Below are 27,336 nucleotides of genomic sequence, written 5' to 3'. Positions count from 1 at the left end.
CTTGTGCCCCTGTATTCATGTATCCCTGTGCCCCTGTATCCCTGTGCCCCTGTATCCCTGTGCCCCTGTATCCCTGTGCCCCTGTATCCCTGTATCCTTGTGCCCTTGTGTCCTTGTATCCCTGTGTCCCTGTATCCCTGTGTGCCTGTATCCCTGTGTCCCTGTATCCCTGTATCCCTGTATCCCTGTGCCCCTGTATCCCTGTGCCCCTGTATCCCTGTATCCCTGTATCCCTGTGCCCCTGTGTCCCTGTATCCCTGTATCCCTGTGCCCCTGTATCCCTGTGTCCCTGTATCCCTGTGCCCCTGTATCCTTGTGTCCCTGTGTCCCTGTATCCCTCTATCCCTGTATCCCTGTGTCCCTCTATTCCTGTATCCCTGTATCCCTGTATCCCTCTATCCCTGTATGCCTGTGTCCCTGTATGCCTGTGTCCCCTTGTCGTCAGGAGCCAGAGTCGAGGGGTGAGGGGGAGGGCCGGAGGAGGGTGGAGGGCCACGTGAGCACAGCAGTTGTGCAGGGAGCTGGGGCTTCACAGCGGCCACAGTCACAGGTCGGGCTGTATGGTGTATCTTATCTGTTTCTTCTTTTTAGTATTTATTTGGTTTGATGTGTGTGTGTGTGTGTGTGTGTGTGTGTGTGTGTGTGTGTGTGTGTTAGTCTGTTAGTGTGTGTGTGTGTGTGTGTGTGTGTGTGTGTGTGTGTGTGTGTGGGGGGGGGGGTGTGTGTGTGTGTGTGTGTGTGTGTGTTAGTCTGTTAGTGTGTGTGTGTGTGTGTGTGTGTTTAAGGTGTGTGTGTGTGTGTGTGTGTGTGTGTGTTTAATGTGTGTAGGGTGTGTATATGTGTGTGTGTGTGTGTGTGTGTGTGTGTGTGTGTGTTTGTGTGTGTGTGTGTTTAAGGTGTGTAGGGTGTGTGTGTGTGTGTGAATGCGTGCGTGAGTGTATACGTGCGTGCATGCGTGCGTGTGACTGTTGGTATATGTATACCTGTGTGGAGGGGGGGTGGGGTGACGAAGTAAAATGAAACATTGTTTTCTCACATGAACAATAACAGTGGTATGATACGTGATAAGGTACTGCCCACCAAAGGATGCGATTTTAAGTGGATACGTTAAATGAAACGGTGAAGTTTTTCTCCACAGAATACAAGAATAAGTCCCCTCTCCACCACTCCCAGCAATGTTATGTTTTCCTTCCTTCTGAACAATCATGATGCCACCAAGTCCCATCACCACCACTCTGAGCAATGTTAACTTTTTCCTTCCTACTGAACAAACATATTTGCATTTTTGTAAACCTTTGTCTGAGTAAAGCTGTTGAAAGCCATTCCGAGCATCACTACGTTTTTCCTTTCTTCTGAACACAACATATTCGTTGTTTGTAAACCTTTGTCAGAATAAAGCTGTTGAAAGCCACGCCCTGTCCAACCCCACAGGATGCCCTGGGCTTTGGGATGCAGTCCCAGCCGTCCCCCCAGAGCAGTCCAGAGGTCAACGTGACCTGCGGCCTTCAGCCAGACATCACGGACCCCCACATGGGGTCCTCCCCAATGATGGCACTGTCTGTGGAGGAGGAGGAGGGGGTGCTGGAGGAGGTGGCTATACCTCATCCTGATGAAGCTGAGGTGACTAGGCTGTGTGTGTGTGTGTGTGTGTGTGTGTGTGTGTGTGTGTGTGTGTGTGTACGAGAGAGTGTGAGTCATAGACATAGATATGTTGTGACAAAAAGCGATATATTACATTAAAATATTACGATACATTATTACAATATTAGGCTTCAGTATTACGATGGAATATTACAATACACTATTTCGATGCAATATTACAACAGTACAGTACGATGTTACGATACAATATTACTGTATAATATCACGATACAATAACTGTTACAATGCAACATTACGATGCAATATTGCAGTATAATATTACGATGCGGTATTACAATGCAACAATACTATACAATATTACGATACAATATTACAATACAATAATACGATGCAATATTACAGTACAATATTACAATACAGTATTACAATGCAATATCACAATATAATATTATGATACAGTATTACAATACAACATTACAATGCAATATTACGATACAATATTACGATATAATATTGCAATACAATACAATTCAACATTACGATACAGTGTTACAATTTTACAACACAATATTACAATACAACATTACAATACAACATTACAATACAACATTACAATACAACATTACAACACAACATTACAATACAACATTACAATACAACATTACAACACAACATTACAATACAACATTACAACAGGTACCTGGCGGGTCCAGTGCTGTGCTGACACGGCGTCAACAGGTCAACACTGGACAGGTGATCAATACAATACAATACAATACAATACAACATTACAACACAACATTACAACACAACATTACAACACAACATTACAACAGGTACCTGGTGGGTCCAGTGCTGTGCTGACACGGCGTCAACAGGTCAACACTGGACAGGTGATCAATACAATACAATACAATACAATACAATATTACAACATTACAACAGGTACCTGGCGGGTCCAGTGCTGTGCTGACACGGCGTCAACAGGTCAGCACGGGTCAGGTCCTGCACAACAGGATGAAGGGTCGGCTGAAGGTCAAGGCCACCTCCCCCTCACCCCTGTCTCACGTGCCGTCCATGCACAGCACAGGTCAGTGCCTCGCTTGGTTGGGTGCTGGTGGTGGTGGTGTGGTGGTAGTGTGGTGGTGTGGTGCTGGTGGTTGTGGTGGTGGTGGTGGTGGTGTGGTGGTGGTGGTGTTGGTGCTGGTGGTAGTTGTGGTGGTGGTGGTGGTGGTGTGGTGGTTGTGGTGGTGGTGGTGGTGGTGGTTTCGTGTTAGTAGTGGTGTGGTGGTGGTGGTGTTGGTGGTGGTGGATGTTTGGTGGTGGTGGTTGATTGGTGGTGGTGGTGGTGGTGGTGGTTCAACCTCCCTCAGGGAACAGTGCAGGGGGAAGGAGACGAGACAGACAGTGGAGAAATGGGCAGACAACATCACTGAGTGGACAGAGAGGAGCTTTGCCCCAAACTCAGGACCTATCCCACAGAGAGAGACACAGAGAGAGAGAGAGAGAGAGAGAGAGAGAGAGACACAGACACAGACACAGACACAGACATAGACACAGAGAGACAGAGAGAGAATCGGATCAAACCCATCCGAATCTCCCTTTTTATGGTCGAGTTTTCGAAGAGTTGTATATATTTCTATTTATTTTTGTCACGTTTGCATCGATTTTTAGTTTGGAAAAAGTGTTACCTTCTTCTTCTTCTTCTTCGTTCATGGGCTGCAACTCCCATGTTCATTCGTATGTACTCGAGTGGGCTTTTACGTGTGTGACCGTTTTTACCCCGCCATGTAGGCAGCCATACTCCGTTTTCAGGGGAGAAAAAGTGTTATCAATCAGTTCTCAAATAATGCCTGTTTTATTTGAGGTCACATTTCTGCAGCAAAACGTTCAATACGCACTGCTGACAGTTGTTGCCTTTGGCAACACCACAACCATGGATGGTTTCAGTTGTCTTGAATCCGTTTGTTCCACACACTTCTCCAGACAGCCCGGAACAAGACAGGAACCAGCAGAGGAACTGTTCCTTGCCAGGAAACCGGAAACCAGATCATCAACCCAGTATGCTTTGAGGAAACAGTGTACATAAAATAGAGAATGTGCAATGATCCCCCTGTATAAAACTGCTAGTATGACACAGGCAATGATTTCATTTGACTACGGTTATCACAAAATACTATATAATAATTATTGTACAGTACATAAAAGTACAGTTTAGTAACATGGTAAATAACAACAACATACAGTACAATAAACTAATGTACAGAACAATGCAACATTGCATGATATAATGCAGCGTGTAATTTGATTAACATAATTATTCACGCTGATTTTAAAATGTAGCAAATTATTTTGATTACATAAGAAAGGTTTCATTAACAATCTAAAACAGAAACGTATTGTGTGCAAGAAGTACTGGAATGACTTGATCATCGTTCACAGATATCTGTGGAAGGACAACTCAAACCACGGGACACAGTCCACCAAATAAACGTCATCCTGAGCTGGGAGGTAAGTGACATGCATCTCGTTTCTGCTGGCTTTGTTCTTGGTTTATTCGGTTCTGTGGTGCTTTGTTGTTGTTGTTGTTCATACTGATGGGGTGGTGCTGGCTCATATACTCATACACGCACACAACAGAGTGATCATGGAGAGTCATGATGATCATCGGGAAGATCTTAGCATTATTTTAGCTGTCATTTTTTCTTTCCTTTTATTTTGAGCGTCAGACTTTTGTTCAAAAATTGAAGAGAAGAATGAGTATGGGATGACCATTTAAATTTTACTCGTGACTTCTGACTGGGGCTCGAGTGTCCGATTTCCTTTTAACCCATTATGTTGCAGTTGCTTCCACAAATGTTGTTCATGTGACAAACATCTTTGTCTGTTTTCCTGTACATTAACCCATTATGTTGCAGTTGGTTCCACAAATGTTGTTCATGTGACAAACATCTTTGTCTGTTTTTCTGTGCATTAACCCATTATGTTGCAGTTGGTTCCACAAATGTTGTTCATGTGACAAACATCTGTGTCTGTTTCCTGTGCATTAACCCATTATGTTGCAGTTGGTTCCACAAATGTTGTTCATGTGACAAACATCTTTGTCTGTTTTTCTGTGCATTAACCCATTATGTTGCAGTTGGTTCCACAAATGTTGTTCATGTGACAAACATCTTTGTCTGTTTTCCTGTACATTAACCCATTATGTTGCAGTTGGTTCCACAAATGTTGTTCATGTGACAAACATCTTTGTCTGTTTTCCTGTACATTAACCCATTATGTTGCAGTTGGTTCCACAAATGTTGTTGTTCGTGTGACAAACATCTTTGTCTGTTTTCCTGTACATTTGTATTGCTATTTTGTGTGGGTGTGAGAGAGAGAGTGTATGTCAGTTCACATATAAGAATGTGTGTTTGTGTGGATGGGTGGATTGGTATGCCTGTATGTGTACATGCATGTGTGTGTTCTTTTCTTTCTTTCTTTCTTTTAATGTCTTCACGTTCACATGCATGACATCACACAACACAAAACTTGCGTCTTCAGTCTGCCAGCGAAACACAATACTCGCGTCTTTAAGTTGTTAACACTACACATCACAACCACAGACCACAACAAGCAACACTTGCGTCTTTAAGTTGTCAACGCAACACAACACAACACAACACAACACCTACGTGTTCAAGTTGTCAACGCAACACAACACAACAAAACACAACACGTACGTCTTCAAGTTGTTAACACAACACAACACAACACAACACAACATCTTTAATATATCAACACAGCACAACCTGAGCACACAGCACAACAGCTGCGTCTTCAAATGATCAACACAACACAGTCACAATACACAGCACACAACACCTACGTTTTCAAGTTGTAAACACAACACAGCACAACCACTGCACGCAACACAACACAACACCTACCTCTTCAAGTTGTAAACACAACACAGCACAACCACTGCACGCAACACAACACAACACCTACCTCTTCAAGTTGTAAACACAACACAGCACAACCACTGCACGCAACACAACACAACACCTACCTCTTCAAGTTGTAAACACAACACAGCACAACCACTGCACGCAACACAACACAACACCTACCTCTTCAAGTTGTAAACACAACACAGCACAACCACTGCACGCAACACAACACAACACCTACGTTTTCAAGTTGTAAACACAACACAGCACAACCACTGCACGCAACACAACACAACACCTACGTTTTCAAGTTGTCAACACAACACGACACGACACGACACGAAAACACTGGTGTCTTCAAGCCGTCAGCCAGTCAGTCAGCCAGCCAGTCAGTCAGCCAGCCAGTCAGTCGGTCAGTCAGTCGGTCAGTCAGTAATGGGGCTGTGTGACGTGCCTTCAGGTCGCGGGGACCAGACCCAGCTGATGACGGGGATCAGCCGGCGGGACAGCACCACCAGCACGCTCAGCTCCTACATGGGCAGCATGCAGTCCGACACCAGCCCCTTCCCCACCATGGGCAGCAAGGTGTCCTCCAGAAGGTCCTCCGGGGCGTCCCAGGTCAGCAGGGGGGTGGACAGGGGTTTGATGACTGCTGTCCTTGATGACGTGTAGACTGCTGTCCTTGATGACGTGTTGACTGCTGTCCTTGATGACGTGATGACTGCTGTCCTTTATGACGTGATGACTGCTGTCCTTGATGACGTGTAGACTGCTGTCCTTGATGACGTGATGACTGCTGTCCTTGGTCACGTGTTGACTGCTGTCCTTGATGACGTGTTGACTGCTGTCCTTGCTGACGTGTTGACTGCTGTCCTTGATGACGTGTTGACTGCCGTCCTTGATGACGTGATGACTGCTGTCCTTGATGACATGTTGTCCATCACCATCACCACCACTGTCACTGTCCATCACCATCACCACCACTGTCACTGTCCATCACCATCACTGTCACTGTCACTGTCACTGTCCAGAGCCGGGTTGCATGGGGCCATCTTTGCAGAGCTAAGTATTTCTTAGAGTGAAGAATGTTCCTAAGTATTTAGAATTTACCGTGGAGTTGGGACTGTTCTTAACGATAAGCAAACTCGGCGCTGTTCATCAAGTTCGTTCATGCAGCCCAACCCAGGCTGTAACCACCCGGCTCAGCATCAACAGCTCTCCCTACGAGTACGACATCATCGTTGTCATCATTATCGTTATCATCATTATTATTATCATTATAATCATACCCAACCTCTCAACACTGTGCACCATCACCATTGATACTGCCCAGACATCAACAGCTCCCTCTACGAGTACGACATCATCATAGTCATCATCATCATCATCATCCCCACAAAACCCAACACCACCACCACTGACATTGTCCAGGTATCCACCAACCGGCTGAGCATCAACAACTCTCCCTACGAGTACGACATCACGGGCAACAGGCCTGACCAGCACGCCCCCAGCTCCTCCCTCACCTCGGCCAGCTGTTCCCGCCGATCCAGCGAGAGCGGCAGCACGTGCAACGCCGTGGGCGCCATGGCGGCCATGATGCAGAAGGCTCACCTGGGGGGTCCCGGCCCCCGCTCCCACCCCCACCCCCCCAACCACCTGGGCTCCCACCCCCACCTGGGGCTCCCTCACCAGGGCTCCCCCCAGCTGCAGAGCCCGCCCAACAAGTACTGCAACGAGCGGTTGGCCAGGTAACGGCTTGGGCTTCCTGTACTTCACGGACAGAAAGAAAGAAAGACAGATTGTGTGTGTATGTGCCTGTGTGTTATGTTTAAAGACAGGGGGAAATGTTCTGCCTATGTGTGCGTGCGTTACTTTTTCTTTTCTTCTTCTTCATCTTCCTTTTCTCATTGGCGCCTTTTCCATATGCCATGATGTGTGGGTAAGTCTGAGAAGTGTGAGTAGATTTACGGGTCATTAGATATCCCTTTTTGACTCACTTGTGTAAACAAAGTGAGTCTGTGTTATAACCCGGTGTTCAGTGGTCTGTGTCTGTCTGTGTTTGTGTGTCCGTGGTAGAATTAAACATTGCCATTTTTTCTGGAAATACTTTGTCTGCCAATACCAAATGGCTTCAACATAGTAGGGAAAAAAAATCTTCACAGTCATACCAATAATAGTTTGTAGGTCTCCCGAATTTCGCCGTATTTCCGAGTCGTTAACGGTTTATTTCGTTGATGCTCGCTCCGGATTCCGAAAACACTGTTATCCCTTTGCAGCAGCCCGAACTAACGTTGGCAGTGTCTGATAAGAAGACGCCATGGCCTGTTTTTCTTGTTCGCAATTAAAAGCAAAGAAATACAAATTCTGGACAGAACACATACAGTGACACTAAATACATTACTGACGTGTTTACTGCATATGAACATTCTGAAGTGGACACTGAATTAACTAGAATGAGCATAAAAGAAAATTTGAATTGACCATTCACTGAGTTAATGTCAGCCTTGCCCACACTGGTCAGTGCAGATCTTGACAAAACATGTTGCAAAGCCTGACGCGATGGCAACGTCTCCTTTAACGTCGATTTAGAAGAATTTCTTAAATAATCCTTGACGTGTTTACTGCATATGAATGTTTTAAAGTGGACACTGAATGAACTAGAATGAACAGTAAAGAGAAATTGAATGGACGGTGTCATAGTTTCTCAGTGAGTTTAAAGAAAAGCTTGTTGATGAACATGGATCACTGCAGATGTATAGAAAACAAACAAACAAACAACCCCCCCAAAAAAACAACAACAAAAAAAACAAAAAAACAAACAAAACAAACAAACAAACAAAACAAACAAACAAACAAAACCAACACCACCACCACCAACAACAACAAAAAAACAACAACAACAAAAAACAAACAAACAAAAAACACGGATACCTATTGCAGTGTTTTAGGCGATGGGAACGTCTCCTTTACCTCGGACTTGAAAGAAATTCTGATATGCCCGAGATACACCAAAATAGCATGATTCAAACGGCGTCATCACTTCGATATCCATGGTCCATTTGTTTCTTTTTTTAACGTGAAGCTTTTTATGATTATGATAAGGAAGAGAGGACACTTTCAGCAAACTACTTTTCATAAGTTTTTATTATTGTTGTTATTTCTTTATGTGTGTAGCACAAGTGAGTCTTGAAGGCCTTGCCTTTCTTGTTTCTCTTCAAACAAACTATGCCAAACAGTGACCACATGAACGTACCAACCCAGTCCTGTTGGGCACCTGCTGACAGCGAACTGGCAATTTCTTTTTCTTTTTATTCTTTTTTTTTTTTTTTACTTGAAATATATAGATTCCATATTCTCTACTATTATTGCTGTTATTGTTATTATTAATTGATAATTATCATTTTTTCTTGCAGTTATTAAAGTCATACTAAATCAACCCAACAACCTTTCTGCAGGTATTTTGCCGCCAGAAAGGAATATGATGCCAGCAACAACACACTCACGCGCAGCAACAACAACAACAACAACAACAACGCCGACAACAACCACACCAGCCCCCACAGCTGCGCCCCACTGCCGGACGATATAGGCGGCCACAACACCCGTCACTCCACCGACGCCTGCCCAGCCGACGTCCCTTACGTGGATTCCGTGAGGCGGCTCCATCGCTACAACAGCCTGAGTGCAGTGACCAGGCCGCTCCCAGGCCCTGCCGCCCCGCGGAACGTGAAGACCTCTTCCCATGGGCACCTGCACTACTCCCTCAGCAGCATGGCGGAGTTTCCCGTGCCTGAGAGCAGCAGCGAGAACGGGTCGGCAGGGTACAGCTTTCCTGGTGACCTTGACCCCGAGTCTGTGTTGGACGATCGGCTGTTGGAGGACAGCGAGGACCTCATCATTCCCGACGACATGCAGAGGTTCCTCAATGAGCGATGCTCCAGCCACAGCCAGCCCACCTCCGAGGACATCCAGGTGTGTGTGTGTGTGTTTTGATCTGTGTGTGCGTGTGTGTTGGTCTCCGTGTGTGTGTGTGTGTGTGTGTGTGTGTGTGTTAGTCTGTTAGTGTGTGTGTGTGTGTGTGTGTGAGTGTGTGTTTGTGTGTGTTATTCTATGTTTGTATGTGTGTGTGTATGTGTGTGTGTGAGGGCGGTGTTCTGTGGATGGATGCATATTATGCAAGTGAGTGCAGATGTGTGCATCAGTGTGTCCGTGTTGAGGTAATTGACGTCATTACTGATGCCAGGGGGGGCCCAGTGGTATGATCAGGCAAAGGACTTGTGGCCCAGTGTTCACCAGTGATCAGGGTTCCAGGCCCCGTTTCGGCATGGTGTTGTGTCCTTGGGAAAGGCACTTTACTCCGATTTTCCTCACTCAGCCTGGTGTGACTGGTACCTGACTTGGGTTGGGGAAGGTTAAAACGGCGGAAGGAGAGGACTGGGCCCCTCCTTCCTATGCCGAGCCCTGGACACGGTGGATAGGAGTTCACTACCTTGTTGTCCGTGAAAGGGTTCTGGACTTTTAAACGTTTTAACTATTGATGTGAAATGTGGTGAGTTCTACAGTATGCAGGGGATGAGAGTGATGAATTATTGTGATCATAGTCAAGAACAAACATTGTAACGATGATGAATTATTGTGATCATAGTCAAAACGATGATGAATTATTGTGATCATAGTCAAGAACAAACATTGTAACGATGATGAATTATTGTGATCATAGTCAAGAACAAACATTGTAACGATGATGAATTATTGTGATCATAGTCAAGAACAAGCATTGTAACGATGATGAATTATTGTGATCATAGTCAAGAACAAACATTGTAACGATGATGAATTATTGTGATCATAGTCAAGAACAAGCATTGTAACGATGATGAATTATTGTGATCATAGTCAAGAACAAACATTGTAACGATGATGAATTATTGTGATCATAGTCAAGAACAAACATTGTAACGATGATGAATTATTGTGATCATAGTCAAGAACAAGCATTGTAACGATGATGAATTATTGTGATCATAGTCAAGAACAAACATTGTAACGATGATGAATTATTGTGATCATAGTCAAGAACAAGCATTGTAACGATGATGAATTATTGTGATCATAGTCAAGAACAAACATTGTAACGATGATGAATTATTGTGATCTTGGTCAAGAATGAACATTGTAACGACGATGAATTATTGTGATGTTGGTCAAGAATGAACATTGTAACGACGATGAATTATTGTGATCTTGGTCAAGAATGAACATTGTAACGACGATGAATTATTGTGATGTTGGTCAAGAATGAACATTGTTGGGAATCAAGAGGCAGGAGTGTGGTTTTCACCTCTGACTGTTTGTCCTGTGCACAGAGGTGCTACAACGAGCGCTACAGCGGCAGTAGCCACCCGCATCAGTCCAGACAGCCCTGCCAGATGTCCTGCACAGACTCCACAGGCCAGATGTCCTGCACAGACTCCACAGGCATGGACTCTGGTTGCGGCAGTCAGATGTCACGCAACTCCAGCAGCGTCAGCAACTTCATCAACGATCAGCAACAGCTGTCGTCACCAATGTCGCAGCCGATGACGCCAATGTCACAGCCAATGACACCAATGTCACAGCCAATGACAACCATGACGCAGCCGATGACGCCATTGTCACAGCCGATGACGCCATTGTCACAGCCGATGACGCCAATGTCGCAGCCAATGACGCTAATGTCGCAGCCAGTGACGCCATTGTCACAGCCGATGACGCCAATGTCGCAGCCGATGACGCCAATGTCGCAGCCAGTGACGCCGTACCAAGACCAGGGACAGTTCTCACCCAACCTTCAGGTGCAGACGGGTTTTGACAGCGCCGTCAGCTCTCCCATGGCGGGCCTCACCAGTCCCTATGGCAACCAGCCATTGGCCTGCAGCCCCATGCCCCCGTCCTGGCCTCAGCAAGGTCAAGGTCACATGTCAGTCCCAGGACCCATGCAGGGCCCGGGTCAGATGCAGGGTCATCACTTCTGCCAACAGCAACAACAGCAACAGCAGCAACAGCAACAGCAGGTGATGGCTGCACAGACCCATCATCGCCACCAGCAGCAGCAGCAGCAGCAGTACCCGCCCCACCATGTGCAACAGGGAGCGCCGCCCATGAAGACAATGCACGTGACTCCCCACGGGGCGCAGTGCCCCAACGTGCTGACCCCTGGCGGTCTGGGCTGCTCGAGCCACGTGGACCCCGGGGGCGGTATGTCGGTGCTGAGTGCTCCCCCCTGTGCCGCCATGCACCCCCCCTGCAGCCTGTCCCACTGGCAGCCCCAGGGTTCCCTGCCTGACGGGGGACAGCCCCGCCCCGCCCCGGAGCCCTACTGCAGGGGACAGAGCCAAATGAACGACGAGGGGCCGGGGTTCCAGCCCTTCAGCCCTCAGCCCGCGGTGGGAGGGGGGATGGAGGCGGTGTACGGGGGCAGGGTTGGGGTGGGGGTGGAGGCGCACCGCACGCACCGCACGAGCCCCCAGGTGCAGGTGCCCCATATCAGCCAGTCCCAGATCCCGCCCAACGCCAAGGCCGTCAGCCACAACAGCGGGATGCTGCGGCACGGACACCAGATGGGACACCAGATGACCTCCTCCTCCTCCTCCTCCTCCTCCTCCCTGCAGCGCCAGCATCCGCCGTCCTCCATGCCGCCCCCCGCCCCGCCCGCCGTCTACAGGAACGGTCAGAACGACCACCCCTCCCACCACCCCCAGCACGGCACCTACCACGCCACGCCCCCCAGGACCGGCCGGCCCCTGGCTCCCCCCAACGTGGTGGTCAACAGTGCAGGCACCCCCGTCAGTCCTGCCACCCCGGACCTTTCCCGACACTCTGCCGGCCGAGGCCCGCCCGTGGCCTCCAGTGGAGCCAGCACCCCGACTGGAATGTTCCGGCACCCCCACCCCCCTTCCTCGTCCCAGCACCACCACCCCACTGGCTTCCAGAGGCTGCGGAGGTCGTGCCACCCTCAGCATCAGCACCAGGGCTTCCCCGGCTCCATGGAGATGTCCCCGGGCTGCAACCAGGTGACCAGCTCCACAGACCGCCAGGAGCGGGAAGCCGCCTCGCCCATCGAGGACTTCATGGAGAGCATCCAGCCCCTGTCCACGGAGAACCTGACGGCGGAGAGCGGCGTGGCGGGGGACAGTGGGTTCGGATCTTACGCGGCCCTGCAGCAGCGGGTCCACAACTCTGGCCGCTTGCACCCTGTGCTGGATACCTCCAATATGGTGGTCAACGACATGAGCTCCATGCTGACTCAGCTGGCCGAGGAGAACAAGTACCTCAGCTTGAGACCATAGCTGTCGGCCTGAGGAGAACTGTAGTCTGACTGAGGAGAACAGGTACCTCAGCTTGAGACCATAGCTGTTGACCTGAGGAGAACAGGTACCTCAGCTTGAGACCATAGCTGCCGACCTGAGGAGAACAGGTACCTCAGCTTGAGACCATAGCTGTCGGCCTGAGGAGAACAGGTACCTCAGCTTGAGACCATAGCTGTCGGCCTTTGCAGTCTCTGGTGGTGGTATGAAGTGCATTTACCTTCATTGCCTGAATGTTAATCCAACAGGTAACAGCTATGGTGGTTTGGAGTGGAATTACCTTCATCGCCTTAATCTTGAAGCGATGGCAACAACTGTGGTGGATTTGAGTAGGATTATCTCCAGCAGGTTAATCTTAAAGCGACCGGTAACAGTTATGGTGGATTGAAGTGGAATTATCCTTATCATGATAATCTTAAAGCGACAGGTAACAGCTATGGTGGATTGATGTGGAATTATCCTTATCATGATAATCTTAAAGCGACAGGTAACAGCTATGGTGGATTGATGTGGAATTATCTTAACACATTAATCTTAAAGCGACAGGTAACAGCTATGGTGGATTGATGTGGAATTATCTTAACACATTAATCTTAAAGCGACAGGTAACAGCTATGGTGGATTGATGTGGAATTATCCTTATCATGATAATCTTAAAGCGACAGGTAACAGCTATGGTGGATTGATGTGGAATTATCCTTATCATGATAATCTTAAAGCGACAGGTAACAGCTATGGTGGATTGATGTGGAATTATCTTAACACATTAATCTTAAAGCGACAGTTACAACTGGACCTTTTACCTTATCTTCCTGATTTTAAAGTAATTGAGTGCAACTATTTTAATAGAGTAATGTGACATTTTTCATCCTGTTTAAGTTAAAACCTATTTCAGAGCATTGTCTTGAGAATGAAGTTGTTATTTGACATCAAGAAACAATTTCTTGGGTGGATCACTCTTGTTCTTTCATGTTAAATTCGCATCCCGGAGGTGACGTGTTTTTTTCTGACGATCTTTCACATTGTTGTAAACTTCAAGCCAGTTAATGGAAACGTAATCTTTCAGTTGACACATTTGTGTGTATATGTTTGTTATGAACTCCATTTTTATCAAGTTTGTGTTGTGTTGCCTATGTTTTTAATGTACTGAAGTTTTATCAACATTGTGCATTATGGGGTTTGTTTGGGTTGTTTTTTTTTTGTTTGTTTGTTTTTGTTTTTTGTCAAATCTGAACATTTTGTAAAAACTGAAAAAAAGAAAAAAACTTTCTACCTGTGAGGACGAGAAATACCTTGTATTACAAGTCAAAGAAGACAAACAGGTGTGTAGAACGAATGTTACAGATCACGGCTAGTTTTTTTCCCCTGTTGTTGAATTTTACTGTTAACAGCACAAGTGCCTGTTGGTGACTTTATATTTCACTGTTTAACAGTACAAGTTTTTGTGAATGACTTTGTATTTCACTGTTTAACAGTACAAGTGCCTGTGAATGACTTTGTATTTCACTGTTTAACAGTACAAGTTCCTGTGAATGACTTTGTATTTCACCGTTTAACAGTACAAGTGCCTGTGAATGACTTATATTTTACTGTTTAACAGTGCAAGTGCCTGTTGGGGACTTCATATTCTATTGGGATGACTTTATATTTTGCTGTTGACTGTGCAAGTGCCTGTGGGTGATGTTATATGTTGCTAACAGTGCAAGTGCCTGTGGATGATGTTATATGTTGCTAACAGTGCAAGTGCCTGTGGATGATGTTATATGTTGCTAACAGTGCAATCGCCTGTGAATGACGTTGCCTTCTGCTTCGTGGTGCTGACAGGTGTTTTCTGATCAATGCCGCCAGGTGTCAACCTGCCACACCTTGTTCTCTGTCCGAGATGAACGATTGTAACGTCGTGACCTGCTTCACTCCATTCATCACACAAGTTGTCTACATACTTCGGAATAACTTTATATTGGAAAACTGTGGATTGAGGTGGTGTTGAACTGTTGTGTCTCTGGATTCATTTGTTTTTAGACAGCTGATTTGTTGAAACATGTGCCTTGTGATGTGTGTGTGGATGGCCTGATGACATGGTGATGACAACTTTGTCGGTTCGATGGGCAGGTTTTTGGGGTTATGATGACGTGTCCAGATGTGCAACTCAGCTGCAGACTCACAACACAGGAGGTGAAGGCATGGTATACATGAACTGTGTACAACAGACTCACAACACAGGAGGTGAAGGCATGGTATACATGAACTGTGTACAACAGACTCACAACACAGGAGGTGAAGGCATGGTATACATGAACTATGTACAACAGGCAGACTGACAACACAGGAGGTGAAGGCATGGTATACATGAACTGTGTACAACAGACTGACAACACAGTAGGTGAAGGCATGGTATACATGAACTATGTACAACAGACTCACAACACAGGAGGTGAAGGCATGGTATACATGAACTATGTACAACAGACTCACAACACAGGAGGTGAAGGCATGGTATACATGAACTGTGTACAACAGACTGACAACACAGGAGGTGAAGGCATGGTATACATGAACTGTGTACAACAGACTGACAACACAGGAGGTGAAGGCATGGTATACATGAACTATGTACAACAGACTGACTGACAACACAGGAGGTGAAGGCATGGTATACATGAACTGTGTACAACAGACTCACAACACAGGAGGTGAAGGCATGGTATACATGAACTGTGTACAACAGACAGACTCACAACACAGGAGGTGAAGGCATGGTATACATGAACTATGTACAACAGACTCACAACACAGGAGGTGAAGGCATGGTATACATGAACTGTGTACAACAGACTGACAACACAGTAGGTGAAGGCATGGTATACATGAACTATGTACAACAGACTCACAACACAGGAGGTGAAGGCATGGTATACATGAACTATGTACAACAGACTGACAACACAGGAGGTGAAGGCATGGTATACATGAACTGTGTACAACAGACTCACAACACAGGAGGTGAAGGCATGGTATACATGAACTGTGTACAACAGACTGACAACACAGGAGGTGAAGGCATGGTATACATGAACTATGTACAACAGACTCACAACACAGGAGGTGAAGGCATGGTATACATGAACTATGTACAACAGACTCACAACACAGGAGGTGAAGGCATGGTATACATGAACTGTGTACAACAGACTGACTGACAACACAGGAGGTGAAGGCATGGTATACATGAACTGTGTACAACAGACTGACTGACAACACAGGAGGTGAAGGCATGGTATACATGAACTATGTACAACAGACTGACAACACAGGAGGTGAAGGCATGGTATACATGAACTGTGTACAACAGACTGACAACACAGGAGGTGAAGGCATGGTATACATGAACTGTGTACAACAGACTGACAACACAGGAGGTGAAGGCATGGTATACATGAACTATGTACAACAGACTCACAACACAGGAGGTGAAGGCATGGTATACATGAACTGTGTACAACAGACTGACAACACAGGAGGTGAAGGCATGGTATACATGAACTGTGTACAACAGACTCACAACACAGGTGGTGAAGGCATGGTATACATGAACTATGTACAACAGACTGACAACACAGGAGGTGAAGGCATGGTATACATGAACTGTGTACAACAGACTCACAACACAGGAGGTGAAGGCATGGTATACATGAACTGTGTACAACAGACAGACTCACAACACAGGAGGTGAAGGCATGGTATACATGAACTGTGTACAACAGACTCACAACACAGGAGGTGAAGGCATGGTATACATGAACTGTGTACAACAGACAGACTGACAACACAGGAGGTGAAGGCATGGTATACATGAACTGTGTACAACAGACTGACAACACAGGAGGTGAAGGCATGGTATACATGAACTGTGTACAACAGACTGACTCACAACACAGGAGGTGAAGGCATGGTATACATGAACTGTGTACAACAGACAGACTGACAACACAGGAGGTGAAGGCATGGTATACATGAACTGTGTACAACAGACTGACTCACAACACAGGAGGTGAAGGCATGGTATACATGAACTGTGTACAACAGACTCACAACACAGGAGGTGAAGGCATGGTATACATGAACTATGTACAACAGACTGACAACACAGTAGGTGAAGGCATGGTATACATGAACTGTGTACAACAGACTCACAACACAGGAGGTGAAGGCATGGTATACATGAACTGTGTACAACAGACTGACAACACAGGAGGTGAAGGCATGGTATACATGAACTGTGTACAACAGACTCACAACACAGGAGGTGAAGGCATGGTATACATGAACTGTGTACAACAGACTCACAACACAGGAGGTGAAGGCATGGTATACATGAACTGTGTACAACAGACTGACTGACAACACAGGAGGTGAAGGCATGGTATACATGAACTGTGTACAACAGACAGACTGACAACACAGGAGGTGAAGGCATGGTATACATGAACTGTGTACAACAGACTGACAACACAGGAGGTGAAGGCATGGTATACATGAACTATGTACAACAGACTCACAACACAGGAGGTGAAGGCATGGTATACATGAACTATGTACAACAGACTCACAACACAGGAGGTGAAGGCATGGTATACATGAACTGTGTACAACAGACTGACAACACAGGAGGTGAAGGCATGGTATACATGAACTGTGTACAACAGACAGACTGACAACACAGGAGGTGAAGGCATGGTATACATGAACTGTGTACAACAGACTGACACAACACAGGAGGTGAAGGCATGGTATACATGAACTGTGTACAACAGACTGACTGACAACACAGGAGGTGAAGGCATGGTATACATGAACTATGTACAACAGACTCACAACACAGGAGGTGAAGGCATGGTATACATGAACTGTGTACAACAGACTGACTCACAACACAGGAGGTGAAGGCATGGTATACATGAACTATGTACAACAGACTCACAACACAGGAGGTGAAGGCATGGTATACATGAACTGTGTACAACAGACTGACAACACAGGAGGTGAAGGCATGGTATACATGAACTGTGTACAACAGACAGACTGACAACACAGGAGGTGAAGGCATGGTATACATGAACTGTGTACAACAGACAGACTGACAACACAGGAGGTGAAGGCATGGTATACATGAACTGTGTACAACAGACTCACAACACAGGAGGTGAAGGCATGGTATACATGAACTGTGTACAACAGACAGACTGACAACACAGGAGGTGAAGGCATGGTATACATGAACTATGTACAACAGACTGACAACACAGGAGGTGAAGGCATGGTATACATGAACTGTGTACAACAGACTGACAACACAGGAGGTGAAGGCATGGTATACATGAACTGTGTACAACAGACTGACTGACAACACAGGAGGTGAAGGCATGGTATACATGAACTGTGTACAACAGACTTACAACACAGGAGGTGAAGGCATGGTATACATGAACTGTGTACAACAGACTGACTCACAACACAGGAGGTGAAGGCATGGTATACATGAACTGTGTACAACAGACTGACAACACAGGAGGTGAAGGCATGGTATACATGAACTGTGTACAACAGACTCACAACACAGGAGGTGAAGGCATGGTATACATGAACTGTGTACAACAGACTGACAACACAGGAGGTGAAGGCATGGTATACATGAACTGTGTACAACAGACTGACAACACAGGAGGTGAAGGCATGGTATACATGAACTATGTACAACAGACAGACTGACAACACAGGAGGTGAAGGCATGGTATACATGAACTGTGTACAACAGACTTACAACACAGGAGGTGAAGGCATGGTATACATGAACTATGTACAACAGACTGACTCACAACACAGGAGGTGAAGGCATGGTATACATGAACTGTGTACAACAGACTTACAACACAGGAGGTGAAGGCATGGTATACATGAACTGTGTACAACAGACAGACTGACAACACAGGAGGTGAAGGCATGGTATACATGAACTGTGTACAACAGACAGACTGACAACACAGGAGGTGAAGGCATGGTATACATGAACTGTGTACAACAGACAGACTGACAACACAGGAGGTGAAGGCATGGTATACATGAACTGTGTACAACAGACTCACAACACAGGAGGTGAAGGCATGGTATACATGAACTGTGTACAACAGACTGACAACACAGGAGGTGAAGGCATGGTATACATGAACTGTGTACAACAGACAGACTCACAACACAGGAGGTGAAGGCATGGTATACATGAACTGTGTACAACAGACTGACAACACAGGAGGTGAAGGCATGGTATACATGAACTATGTACAACAGACTGACTGACAACACAGGAGGTGAAGGCATGGTATACATGAACTGTGTACAACAGACTGACAACACAGGAGGTGAAGGCATGGTATACATGAACTGTGTACAACAGACTGACAACACAGGAGGTGAAGGCATGGTATACATGAACTGTGTACAACAGACTCACAACACAGGAGGTGAAGGCATGGTATACATGAACTGTGTACAACAGACTCACAACACAGGAGGTGAAGGCATGGTATACATGAACTGTGTACAACAGACTCACAACACAGGAGGTGAAGGCATGGTATACATGAACTATGTACAACAGACTGACTCACAACACAGGAGGTGAAGGCATGGTATACATGAACTGTGTACAACAGACTGACAACACAGGAGGTGAAGGCATGGTATACATGAACTGTGTACAACAGACTCACAACACAGGAGGTGAAGGCATGGTATACATGAACTGTGTACAACAGACTGACAACACAGGAGGTGAAGGCATGGTATACATGAACTATGTACAACAGACTGACAACACAGGAGGTGAAGGCATGGTATACATGAACTGTGTACAACAGACAGACTGACAACACAGGAGGTGAAGGCATGGTATACATGAACTATGTACAACAGACTCACAACACAGGAGGTGAAGGCATGGTATACATGAACTGTGTACAACAGACAGACTGACAACACAGGAGGTGAAGGCATGGTATACATGAACTATGTACAACAGACTCACAACACAGGAGGTGAAGGCATGGTATACATGAACTGTGTACAACAGACTGACAACACAGGAGGTGAAGGCATGGTATACATGAACTATGTACAACAGACTCACAACACAGGAGGTGAAGGCATGGTATACATGAACTGTGTACAACAGGCAGACAAAGTACTCAAACCGTCTGGGACAAATAAATCACCAAGCCAGGTAGAAAAAACATCACACATTGTTCAAACTTTTATATATATCATTATTCTTTATTGAATGGGCGTAATGGACGTATTGCGTCAGAACGTAAATCAGTAAACCAACTAATGACACAGGCTGTTAATATGTCAGAACGTAAATCAGTAAACAAACTAATGACACAGGCTGTTAATATGTCAGAACGTAAATTAGTAAACAAAATAATGACACAGGCTGTTGATATGTCAGAACGTAAATCAGTAAACAAACTAATGACACAGGCTGTTAATATGTCAGAACGTAAATTAGTAAACAAACTAATGACACAGGCTGATAATATGTCAGAACGTAAATCAGTAAACAAACTAATGACACAGGCTGTTGATATGTCAGAACGTAAATTAGTAAACAAAATAATGACACAGGCTGTTGATATGTCAAAACGTAAATTAGTAAACAAAATAATGACACAGGCTGTTGATATGTCAAAACGTAAATCAGTAAACAAACTAATGACACAGGCTGTTGATATGTCAAAACGTAAATCAGTAAACAAACTAATGACACAGCTGTTCATATGTCAAAACGTAAATCAGTAAACAAACTAATGACACAGCTGTTCATATGTCAAAACGTAAATCAGTAAACAAACTAATGAACAAGTAAGTAAAAACTAAGGAACAGGAGGATGATCATTTTGTGAAACAATATTTATAAACTATGATAATAATAGTACTGCTACTACTAATGATGATAATGGTATTAATAATAAGTACCAAGGTCCCCGTCGGGTAACAGAACCACTGAATATCATTTTCAGGTAAACATCATTTCCTCTTACTCTCATCCAGCCGTTTTAACTACCCCTCCCTCAAACTTTCCTTTTTCAGCTGATTCCACTGAATGTTTGTGTTGGGGGGCGGGTGGAGAGGGGGGGGGGGGGGGGCGGTGAGCAGGGGGGGAGATGCATGCGTTCAGGAGAACTGGCCTGGTGCTTTGATACAATGTATTTCTTCAACTTTTTTGTATTTGCATTGCACATTTTTTGAAAACAAAACGTACTTCAGTACGCCAGAAAATGAGCATTTACTTCTTGTATCCAACATTGTTAAGAATTCGTTTTATCTTCCCATGTGAAGTAGAGACAGTCAGAGCTATTCTATCGGAGTTCAAATGTGTTACTGTAAAGTTGTATTGCAACCAGACGTGAGTGCAGCAAAGACAATGTGTTGTTTGACACTGTATATTTCAATCCCTTCATGAGATTAACAACATTGATGTGTTCATTCTGAAGTGCCTAAGATACAACTGTTTGCCATATATACAGTTTATCTATTTTCTAATTTTGGCGTCTGAGAAATGTCTACATCTGGGAATAACATCGTGAGAATTTGTGCTCATTCCGATATTTTCCTTTGCTATTGGAGCTGTTTATTATGAAGATTATAGAATGATTTGAGGTGGTGTGCATGTTGGAGGGAAAGAAGCTGACAGTAGTGAAATATGTCACTTTGTATGTTCTCGGGATCTTGATAGCTTACTTGTTTGGGGTTTTTGTTTGTTTTTTTTGTTTGTTGGTTTTTTCTACCTGTGAGGTATGTTTTCCGGATCTTGATAGCTTAGTACCTTATTTGTTCTACCTGTGAGGTATGATTTCCGGATCTTGATAGCTTAGTAGCTTATTTTTTCCTACCTGTGAGGTATGATTTCCGGATCTTGATAGCTTAGTAGCTTATTTTTTCCTACCTGTGAGGTATGATTTCCGGATCTTGATAGCTTAGTTGCTTTTTTCTTTCCCTCGATATGGCCTTGTAGTGGAAGCAAATTCATTCTAATAACTATTTCAAAGGACTGAACTTCTATAATTTTTTTATGATTGTCCAAGCAGGCTTCAATGGCTGAGAAAAAAGAGGAGGCGTTTTGTGGTCAAGAAAAATTGCACTGGCTAAAATAGTCTGGACGAAATCCATACTGCCATTCTAAATGTCATTTGATTTCAATGTCATGAGTGTACATTCTATAAAAGGAAAAACCCATGTACAAGTTACACGCAAGATCACGCAAGTTATCAGGGCACTGGATGAGTTTGTAAGTCATCTGTAATGGGTAATGAAGAAAGCTGTCATGGTGATTTTTGTCATGAATTGTTGACATTCTTTTCTGCACGGAAATCCACCCCATGTTCATTCTCAGCCTCCTGTCTTTCTCCTGTCTTTCTCCTGGCCTTTCGGTTGAACAACACCCAACAGGACAGGACGGCTGATTGGTCACTCTTCCCTGGTGGTGGTGTGTGCTGTGACGTGTGTTCGTTCCCTCTCTCAAAGATGGGGGGGGGGGGGGGGGGGAGAGAAGAGAGAGAGAGTTGTGTTGTGCTCTGGGTTTTTTTAATTTTGTTTTTTTATGTTTTTTTTTTAATTTGTTTGTTTGTTTGGGGGTTTTTTTCAGTGTTCATGATTCACACACGACTCTGAGCTTGTATTATCCTGATCTGCAATCCTAGTTAAATTTACAAACGTGTGCTGCTGGTTTAAACGAAAACGAGAAGAAACCGTTTACTTTTTTCTTTTTTCTAACCAAAACTGTGTTGTGATGGGTCCTTTTTGACAAAGCTAAAATCCACATTGTGAAGATGGGCCATAAAGCTGAGCTTGGAACACGAGAATCACAGGACAGTTGGGAAAGGCTTTTTGTTGTTGTTGTTGTCTGGTTTGGTTTTTAAGCCTTCATCTTTTGATTTTTCTCTTGATAATCCAGTTCCCTTTCTCTTGGGGATAATTGTTGTGAGAAAATGGTGTTTCACGATCCAACATGACAAAGAGCACTGGGTCGACAAAACTGTTCTTTTTCTGTCCATTGTCTAGTTGGATTGCAGGAAGACACTGGCGTATTGTGTAAGCTTACAGCTCCTGTGTATTCCCAGTTTTCTGTGTAACTAAAATATCTTGATTCCTGCAGCACTGTGACCTGCTCGGTACCCCCACCCTACTGGTTACTTTCTTCAGTTACATGTGCTAGTCATTGTCAGCTGCTGCATTCAAACATCTATGCATCCGAAATTAAAAAAAAATCTTTGCCCAAGCTTATTACTTCTGAACGCTAGTACAGACTTGTTTTAGGTTTGTTTTTGGTGTTTTGTGTGTGTTTTTTTTTTAAGACATTTAAGGATGTTTGTCATTACACATGCATCGCTTTATACCCATAAAGCGCAATGTTCTTGTTCACAAGGTCAGTGATTTTTGTGTCATGGACTGTGATGGCAATGATTTTGACTCTGATGGTCCGTTGTTCATGCAAGATTACGCTTCATGACAATAACCTCTATTTGCATGGTAGCGAGAAACAAAAACTGCATAGGTTGTATGGTTTAGCTCAATTCGAACTGGGGGGGGGTGGGTGTGGTGTGAGAGGTCGTCCCATCCAATCGGGGTCACTGTCGTGTAGTGTGCTCTGGTGTTTTTTAATGATAATGATTTTTATTTGTGTGTTGGGTTTCATGTTATGTCACACCGACTCTGAGCTTGATTAGTCCGTTGAGGTGCATCCTAGTTAATGTTACAGGGTGTGCTGCGGGTTTACGAAAGCGAGAAGACGTTACTCTGGTTGTACCAGAAGGTGTTGTGAGGGTCTGACAAAGCTAACCACATGGATGGGCCATAAAGCTGAGCCTTGGATCACGGTTCACAGGACATTGAAGGCAGTGTGTTTGTCGGTTGGTTAAGCCTGATCTTTTGATTTCCTGTCCAAAAGCAGCCATAGTCGTCCCTGCACGGTGCCATGAAGGACAGTGTTTCACAGAGGTGACATGTCTGACCACGTGTCCACACCAAGCCAGCCATGGTCGTCCCTGCACGGTGCCATGAAGGACAGTGTTTCACAGGGTGACATGTCTGACCACGTGTCCACACCAAGCCAGCCATGGTCGTCCCTGCACGGTGCCATGAAGGACAGTGTTTCACAGGGTGACATGTCTGACCACGTGTCCACGCCAAGCCAGCCATTGTCATCCCTGCACCGTGCCATGAAGGACAGTGTTTCACAGGGTGACATGTCTGACCACGTGTCCACACCAAGCCAGCCATGGTCGTCCCTGCACGGTGCCATGAAGGACAGTGTTTCACAGGGTGACATGTCTGACCACGTGTCCACACCAAGCCAGCCATGGTCGTCCCTGCGCGGTGCCATGAAGGACAGTGTTTCACAGGGTGACATGTCTGACCACGTGTCCACACCAAGCCAGCCATGGTCGTCCCTGCACGGTGCCATGAAGGACAGTGTTTCACAGGGTGACATGTCTGATTCCCTGTCCACACCAAGCCAGCCATAGTCGTCCCTGCACGGTGCCATGAAGGACAGTGTTTCACAGAGTGACATGTCTGACCACGTGTCCACACCAAGCCAGCCATGGTCGTCCCTGCACGGTGCCATGAAGGACAGTGTTTCACAGGGTGACATGTCTGACCACGTGTCCACACCAAGCCAGCCATGGTCGTCCCTGCACGGTGCCATGAAGGACAGTGTTTCACAGGGTGACATGTCTGACCACGTGTCCACGCCAAGCCAGCCATTGTCATCCCTGCACCGTGCCATGAAGGACAGTGTTTCACAGGGTGACATGTCTGACCACGTGTCCACACCAAGCCAGCCATGGTCGTCCCTGCACGGTGCCATGAAGGACAGTGTTTCACAGGGTGACATGTCTGACCACGTGTCCACACCAAGCCAGCCATGGTCGTCCCTGCGCGGTGCCATGAAGGACAGTGTTTCACAGGGTGACATGTCTGACCACGTGTCCACACCAAGCCAGCCATGGTCGTCGCTGCACGGTGCCATGAAGGACAGTGTTTCACAGGGTGACATGTCTGATTCCCTGTCCACACCAAGCCAGCCATGGTCGTCCCTGCACGGTGCCATGAAGGACAGTGTTTCACAGGGTGACATGTCTGATTCCCTGTCCACACCAAGCCAGCGTTCGTCGTCTGACGGCTGGCAGTTCTTTGGGGGCCACAGGGTTATCAGGATTCCAGAAACATTCTGTATGTGACGTCACCAGTGCAATTTGTCCGAACAGCCAAAGTGCAAGGCACAATATAACAAACACATGCCCTGAGGATCAGTACAAACACATGCCCTGAGGATCAGTACATACAATCGTCGGCGACAATTGGTGGAGTGTTGGCCTAGAGGTAACGCGTCCAACTAGGAAGCGAGAGAATCTGAGCGCGCTGGTTCGAATCACACCGGCAGTCGCCAGTATTTTCTTCCCCTCCACTAGACCTCGAGTGCTGGTCTGGACGCTAGTCATTCGGATGTTACGATAAACCGAGGTCCCGTGTGCAGCATGCATTTAGCGCACGTAAAAGAACCCACGGCAACAAAAGGGTTGTCCCTGGCAAAATTCTGCAGAAAAATACACTTCGATAGGTAAAAGAAATAAACTGCTGGCAGAAAAGAAATACAAAAAAATGGGTGGCGCTGTCAGTGTAGCGAAGCGCTCTCCCCGGTGAGAACAGTCCGAATTTCACACAGAGAAATCTGTTGTGACAAAAAGAGTAATACAAGTGCAAATACAAATACACACATTATATGCCTCAACAGAGTTCCCCGTATCAACCAGCACTGGAGCCTTTCTCTTGTCACCAACTCTTGCCACATGTATCTACAGAACTGACGTTTTCCCACATCTACAGTACCAATCACACTATTTTCACACACACACACACACACACACACACACACACACACACACACACACAAACTAATATATTATGTAGCAATATTTGTTCCACATACACACGAGCAAATCTGTGACGAAAATGAAAATTGCATGACGTCATCTGTTGCTGAATTCCGTGGAACATAAAAAATTCACTTTTCCGCATCTGTTTCTCACGGAGGCGTCACTGGGTTCGGACAAATCCATAAACGCTATGCCGTATCTGCTGTGTAGACCAGCCTGACAGGCAGCATAACCCAACGCCCTTTGTCAGGCTGCAAGGAAAATAAAATGATGAAAAATAAATAAAGTGTAAAATAGATAAATAAATCAGCCACTCAATGAATGAATAGATATTGATAATAGTAATAATAATAGGTAAGTGAAACTGAAAATATAGGATCTTTATTCACAGTTCTCACAGCATCCAAAATGATTCACGTTTAATTTGTTCACCTTCTCTCTCTCTCTGTTTTTCCAGTTTTCATTTTTCAAGGGGCTTCAGGCGTACAGGCCGCTCTCAGTCCGCTGCGCCACAACTGTTGGTGAAGAAATGAGCCTGGAAACAAATCAGAGGTCTGATCCTCGCCCTGCTCCACCGTGCTGGTCAGGTCTGGAGAGCACACCCTTGCTTCTGTCAATCAGTGACATAGAACTGGCGGAAAAAAGTATTAACAATAAGATTATCACAGTGAAGTGAAAGATATTAGAGGGCACACCATAGAACTAAAACAGAACTATAGTCACAACACATAAAACTAAAACAGAACTATCGTCACAACACATAGAACTAAAACAGAACTATCGTCACAACACGCAGGTTAACTATGATTCAATCATGTCACAACACATAGAACTAAAACAGAACTATCGTCACAACACCCAGGTTAACTATGATTCAATCATGTCACAACACATAGAACTAAAACAGAACTATAGTCACAACACTCAGGTTAACTATGATTCAATAACACTCAGGTTAACTATGATTCAGTAACACTCAGGTTAACTATGATTCAATAACACTCAGGTTAACTATGATTCAATAACACTCAGGTTAACTATGATTCAATAACACTCAGGTTAACTATGATTCAATAACACTCAGGTTAACTATGATTCAACAACACTCAGGTTAACTATGATTCAATCATCTCATTTCAATTCTGCACGATATTTCGGTGGGTTTCTATTGTTGTTGTTGTTGTCTCTATTTGCCTGCTTGTTTTGTTTAGTTTTCTGACGTTTTGAAATATGACTTTCTTAACATTAACTTGCAAATTTGACATTTATTACTCACGGTGATTTTTAAGATAATACACCTATGGCTTTCCTGTTTAATTTTCAGGCGATGTATCATCAGCTAGAACAGTCATGCATAACCGTATTTTGTGTCTTCTGAATCGGCCATTATTGTGGTACATGAGCTATCTTGACTGCTGAAGTCTGCTTCTGGAGTCACCAAAAACAAAAATAACATTCATT

General features: G+C 45.2%; 1 protein-coding gene across 1 annotated transcript in view; it reads left to right on the top strand.

The window, feature by feature from the left end:
• Positions 1-15,145, top strand: part of LOC143290598 (uncharacterized) — a 173,721-nt gene extending 158,576 nt beyond the window's left edge. Inside the window, exons 15-22 of the mRNA XM_076600188.1 lie at positions 446-550; positions 1,432-1,620; positions 2,548-2,692; positions 4,045-4,113; positions 5,995-6,152; positions 6,966-7,285; positions 8,993-9,509; positions 10,904-15,145. Of these exons, the coding sequence (XP_076456303.1) occupies positions 446-550; positions 1,432-1,620; positions 2,548-2,692; positions 4,045-4,113; positions 5,995-6,152; positions 6,966-7,285; positions 8,993-9,509; positions 10,904-12,865 (3,465 nt within the window). The 3' untranslated portion in view covers positions 12,866-15,145. The remainder of the gene's footprint in view (positions 1-445; positions 551-1,431; positions 1,621-2,547; positions 2,693-4,044; positions 4,114-5,994; positions 6,153-6,965; positions 7,286-8,992; positions 9,510-10,903) is intronic.
• Positions 15,146-27,336: the final 12,191 nt, after the last annotated feature.

Source organism: Babylonia areolata, chromosome 15 (genome assembly GCF_041734735.1).
Source record: "Babylonia areolata isolate BAREFJ2019XMU chromosome 15, ASM4173473v1, whole genome shotgun sequence".
In the NCBI taxonomy this organism is placed as follows: Eukaryota; Metazoa; Mollusca; class Gastropoda; order Neogastropoda; family Buccinidae; genus Babylonia; species Babylonia areolata.
This window is presented reverse-complemented; position numbering and strand designations above follow the sequence as displayed.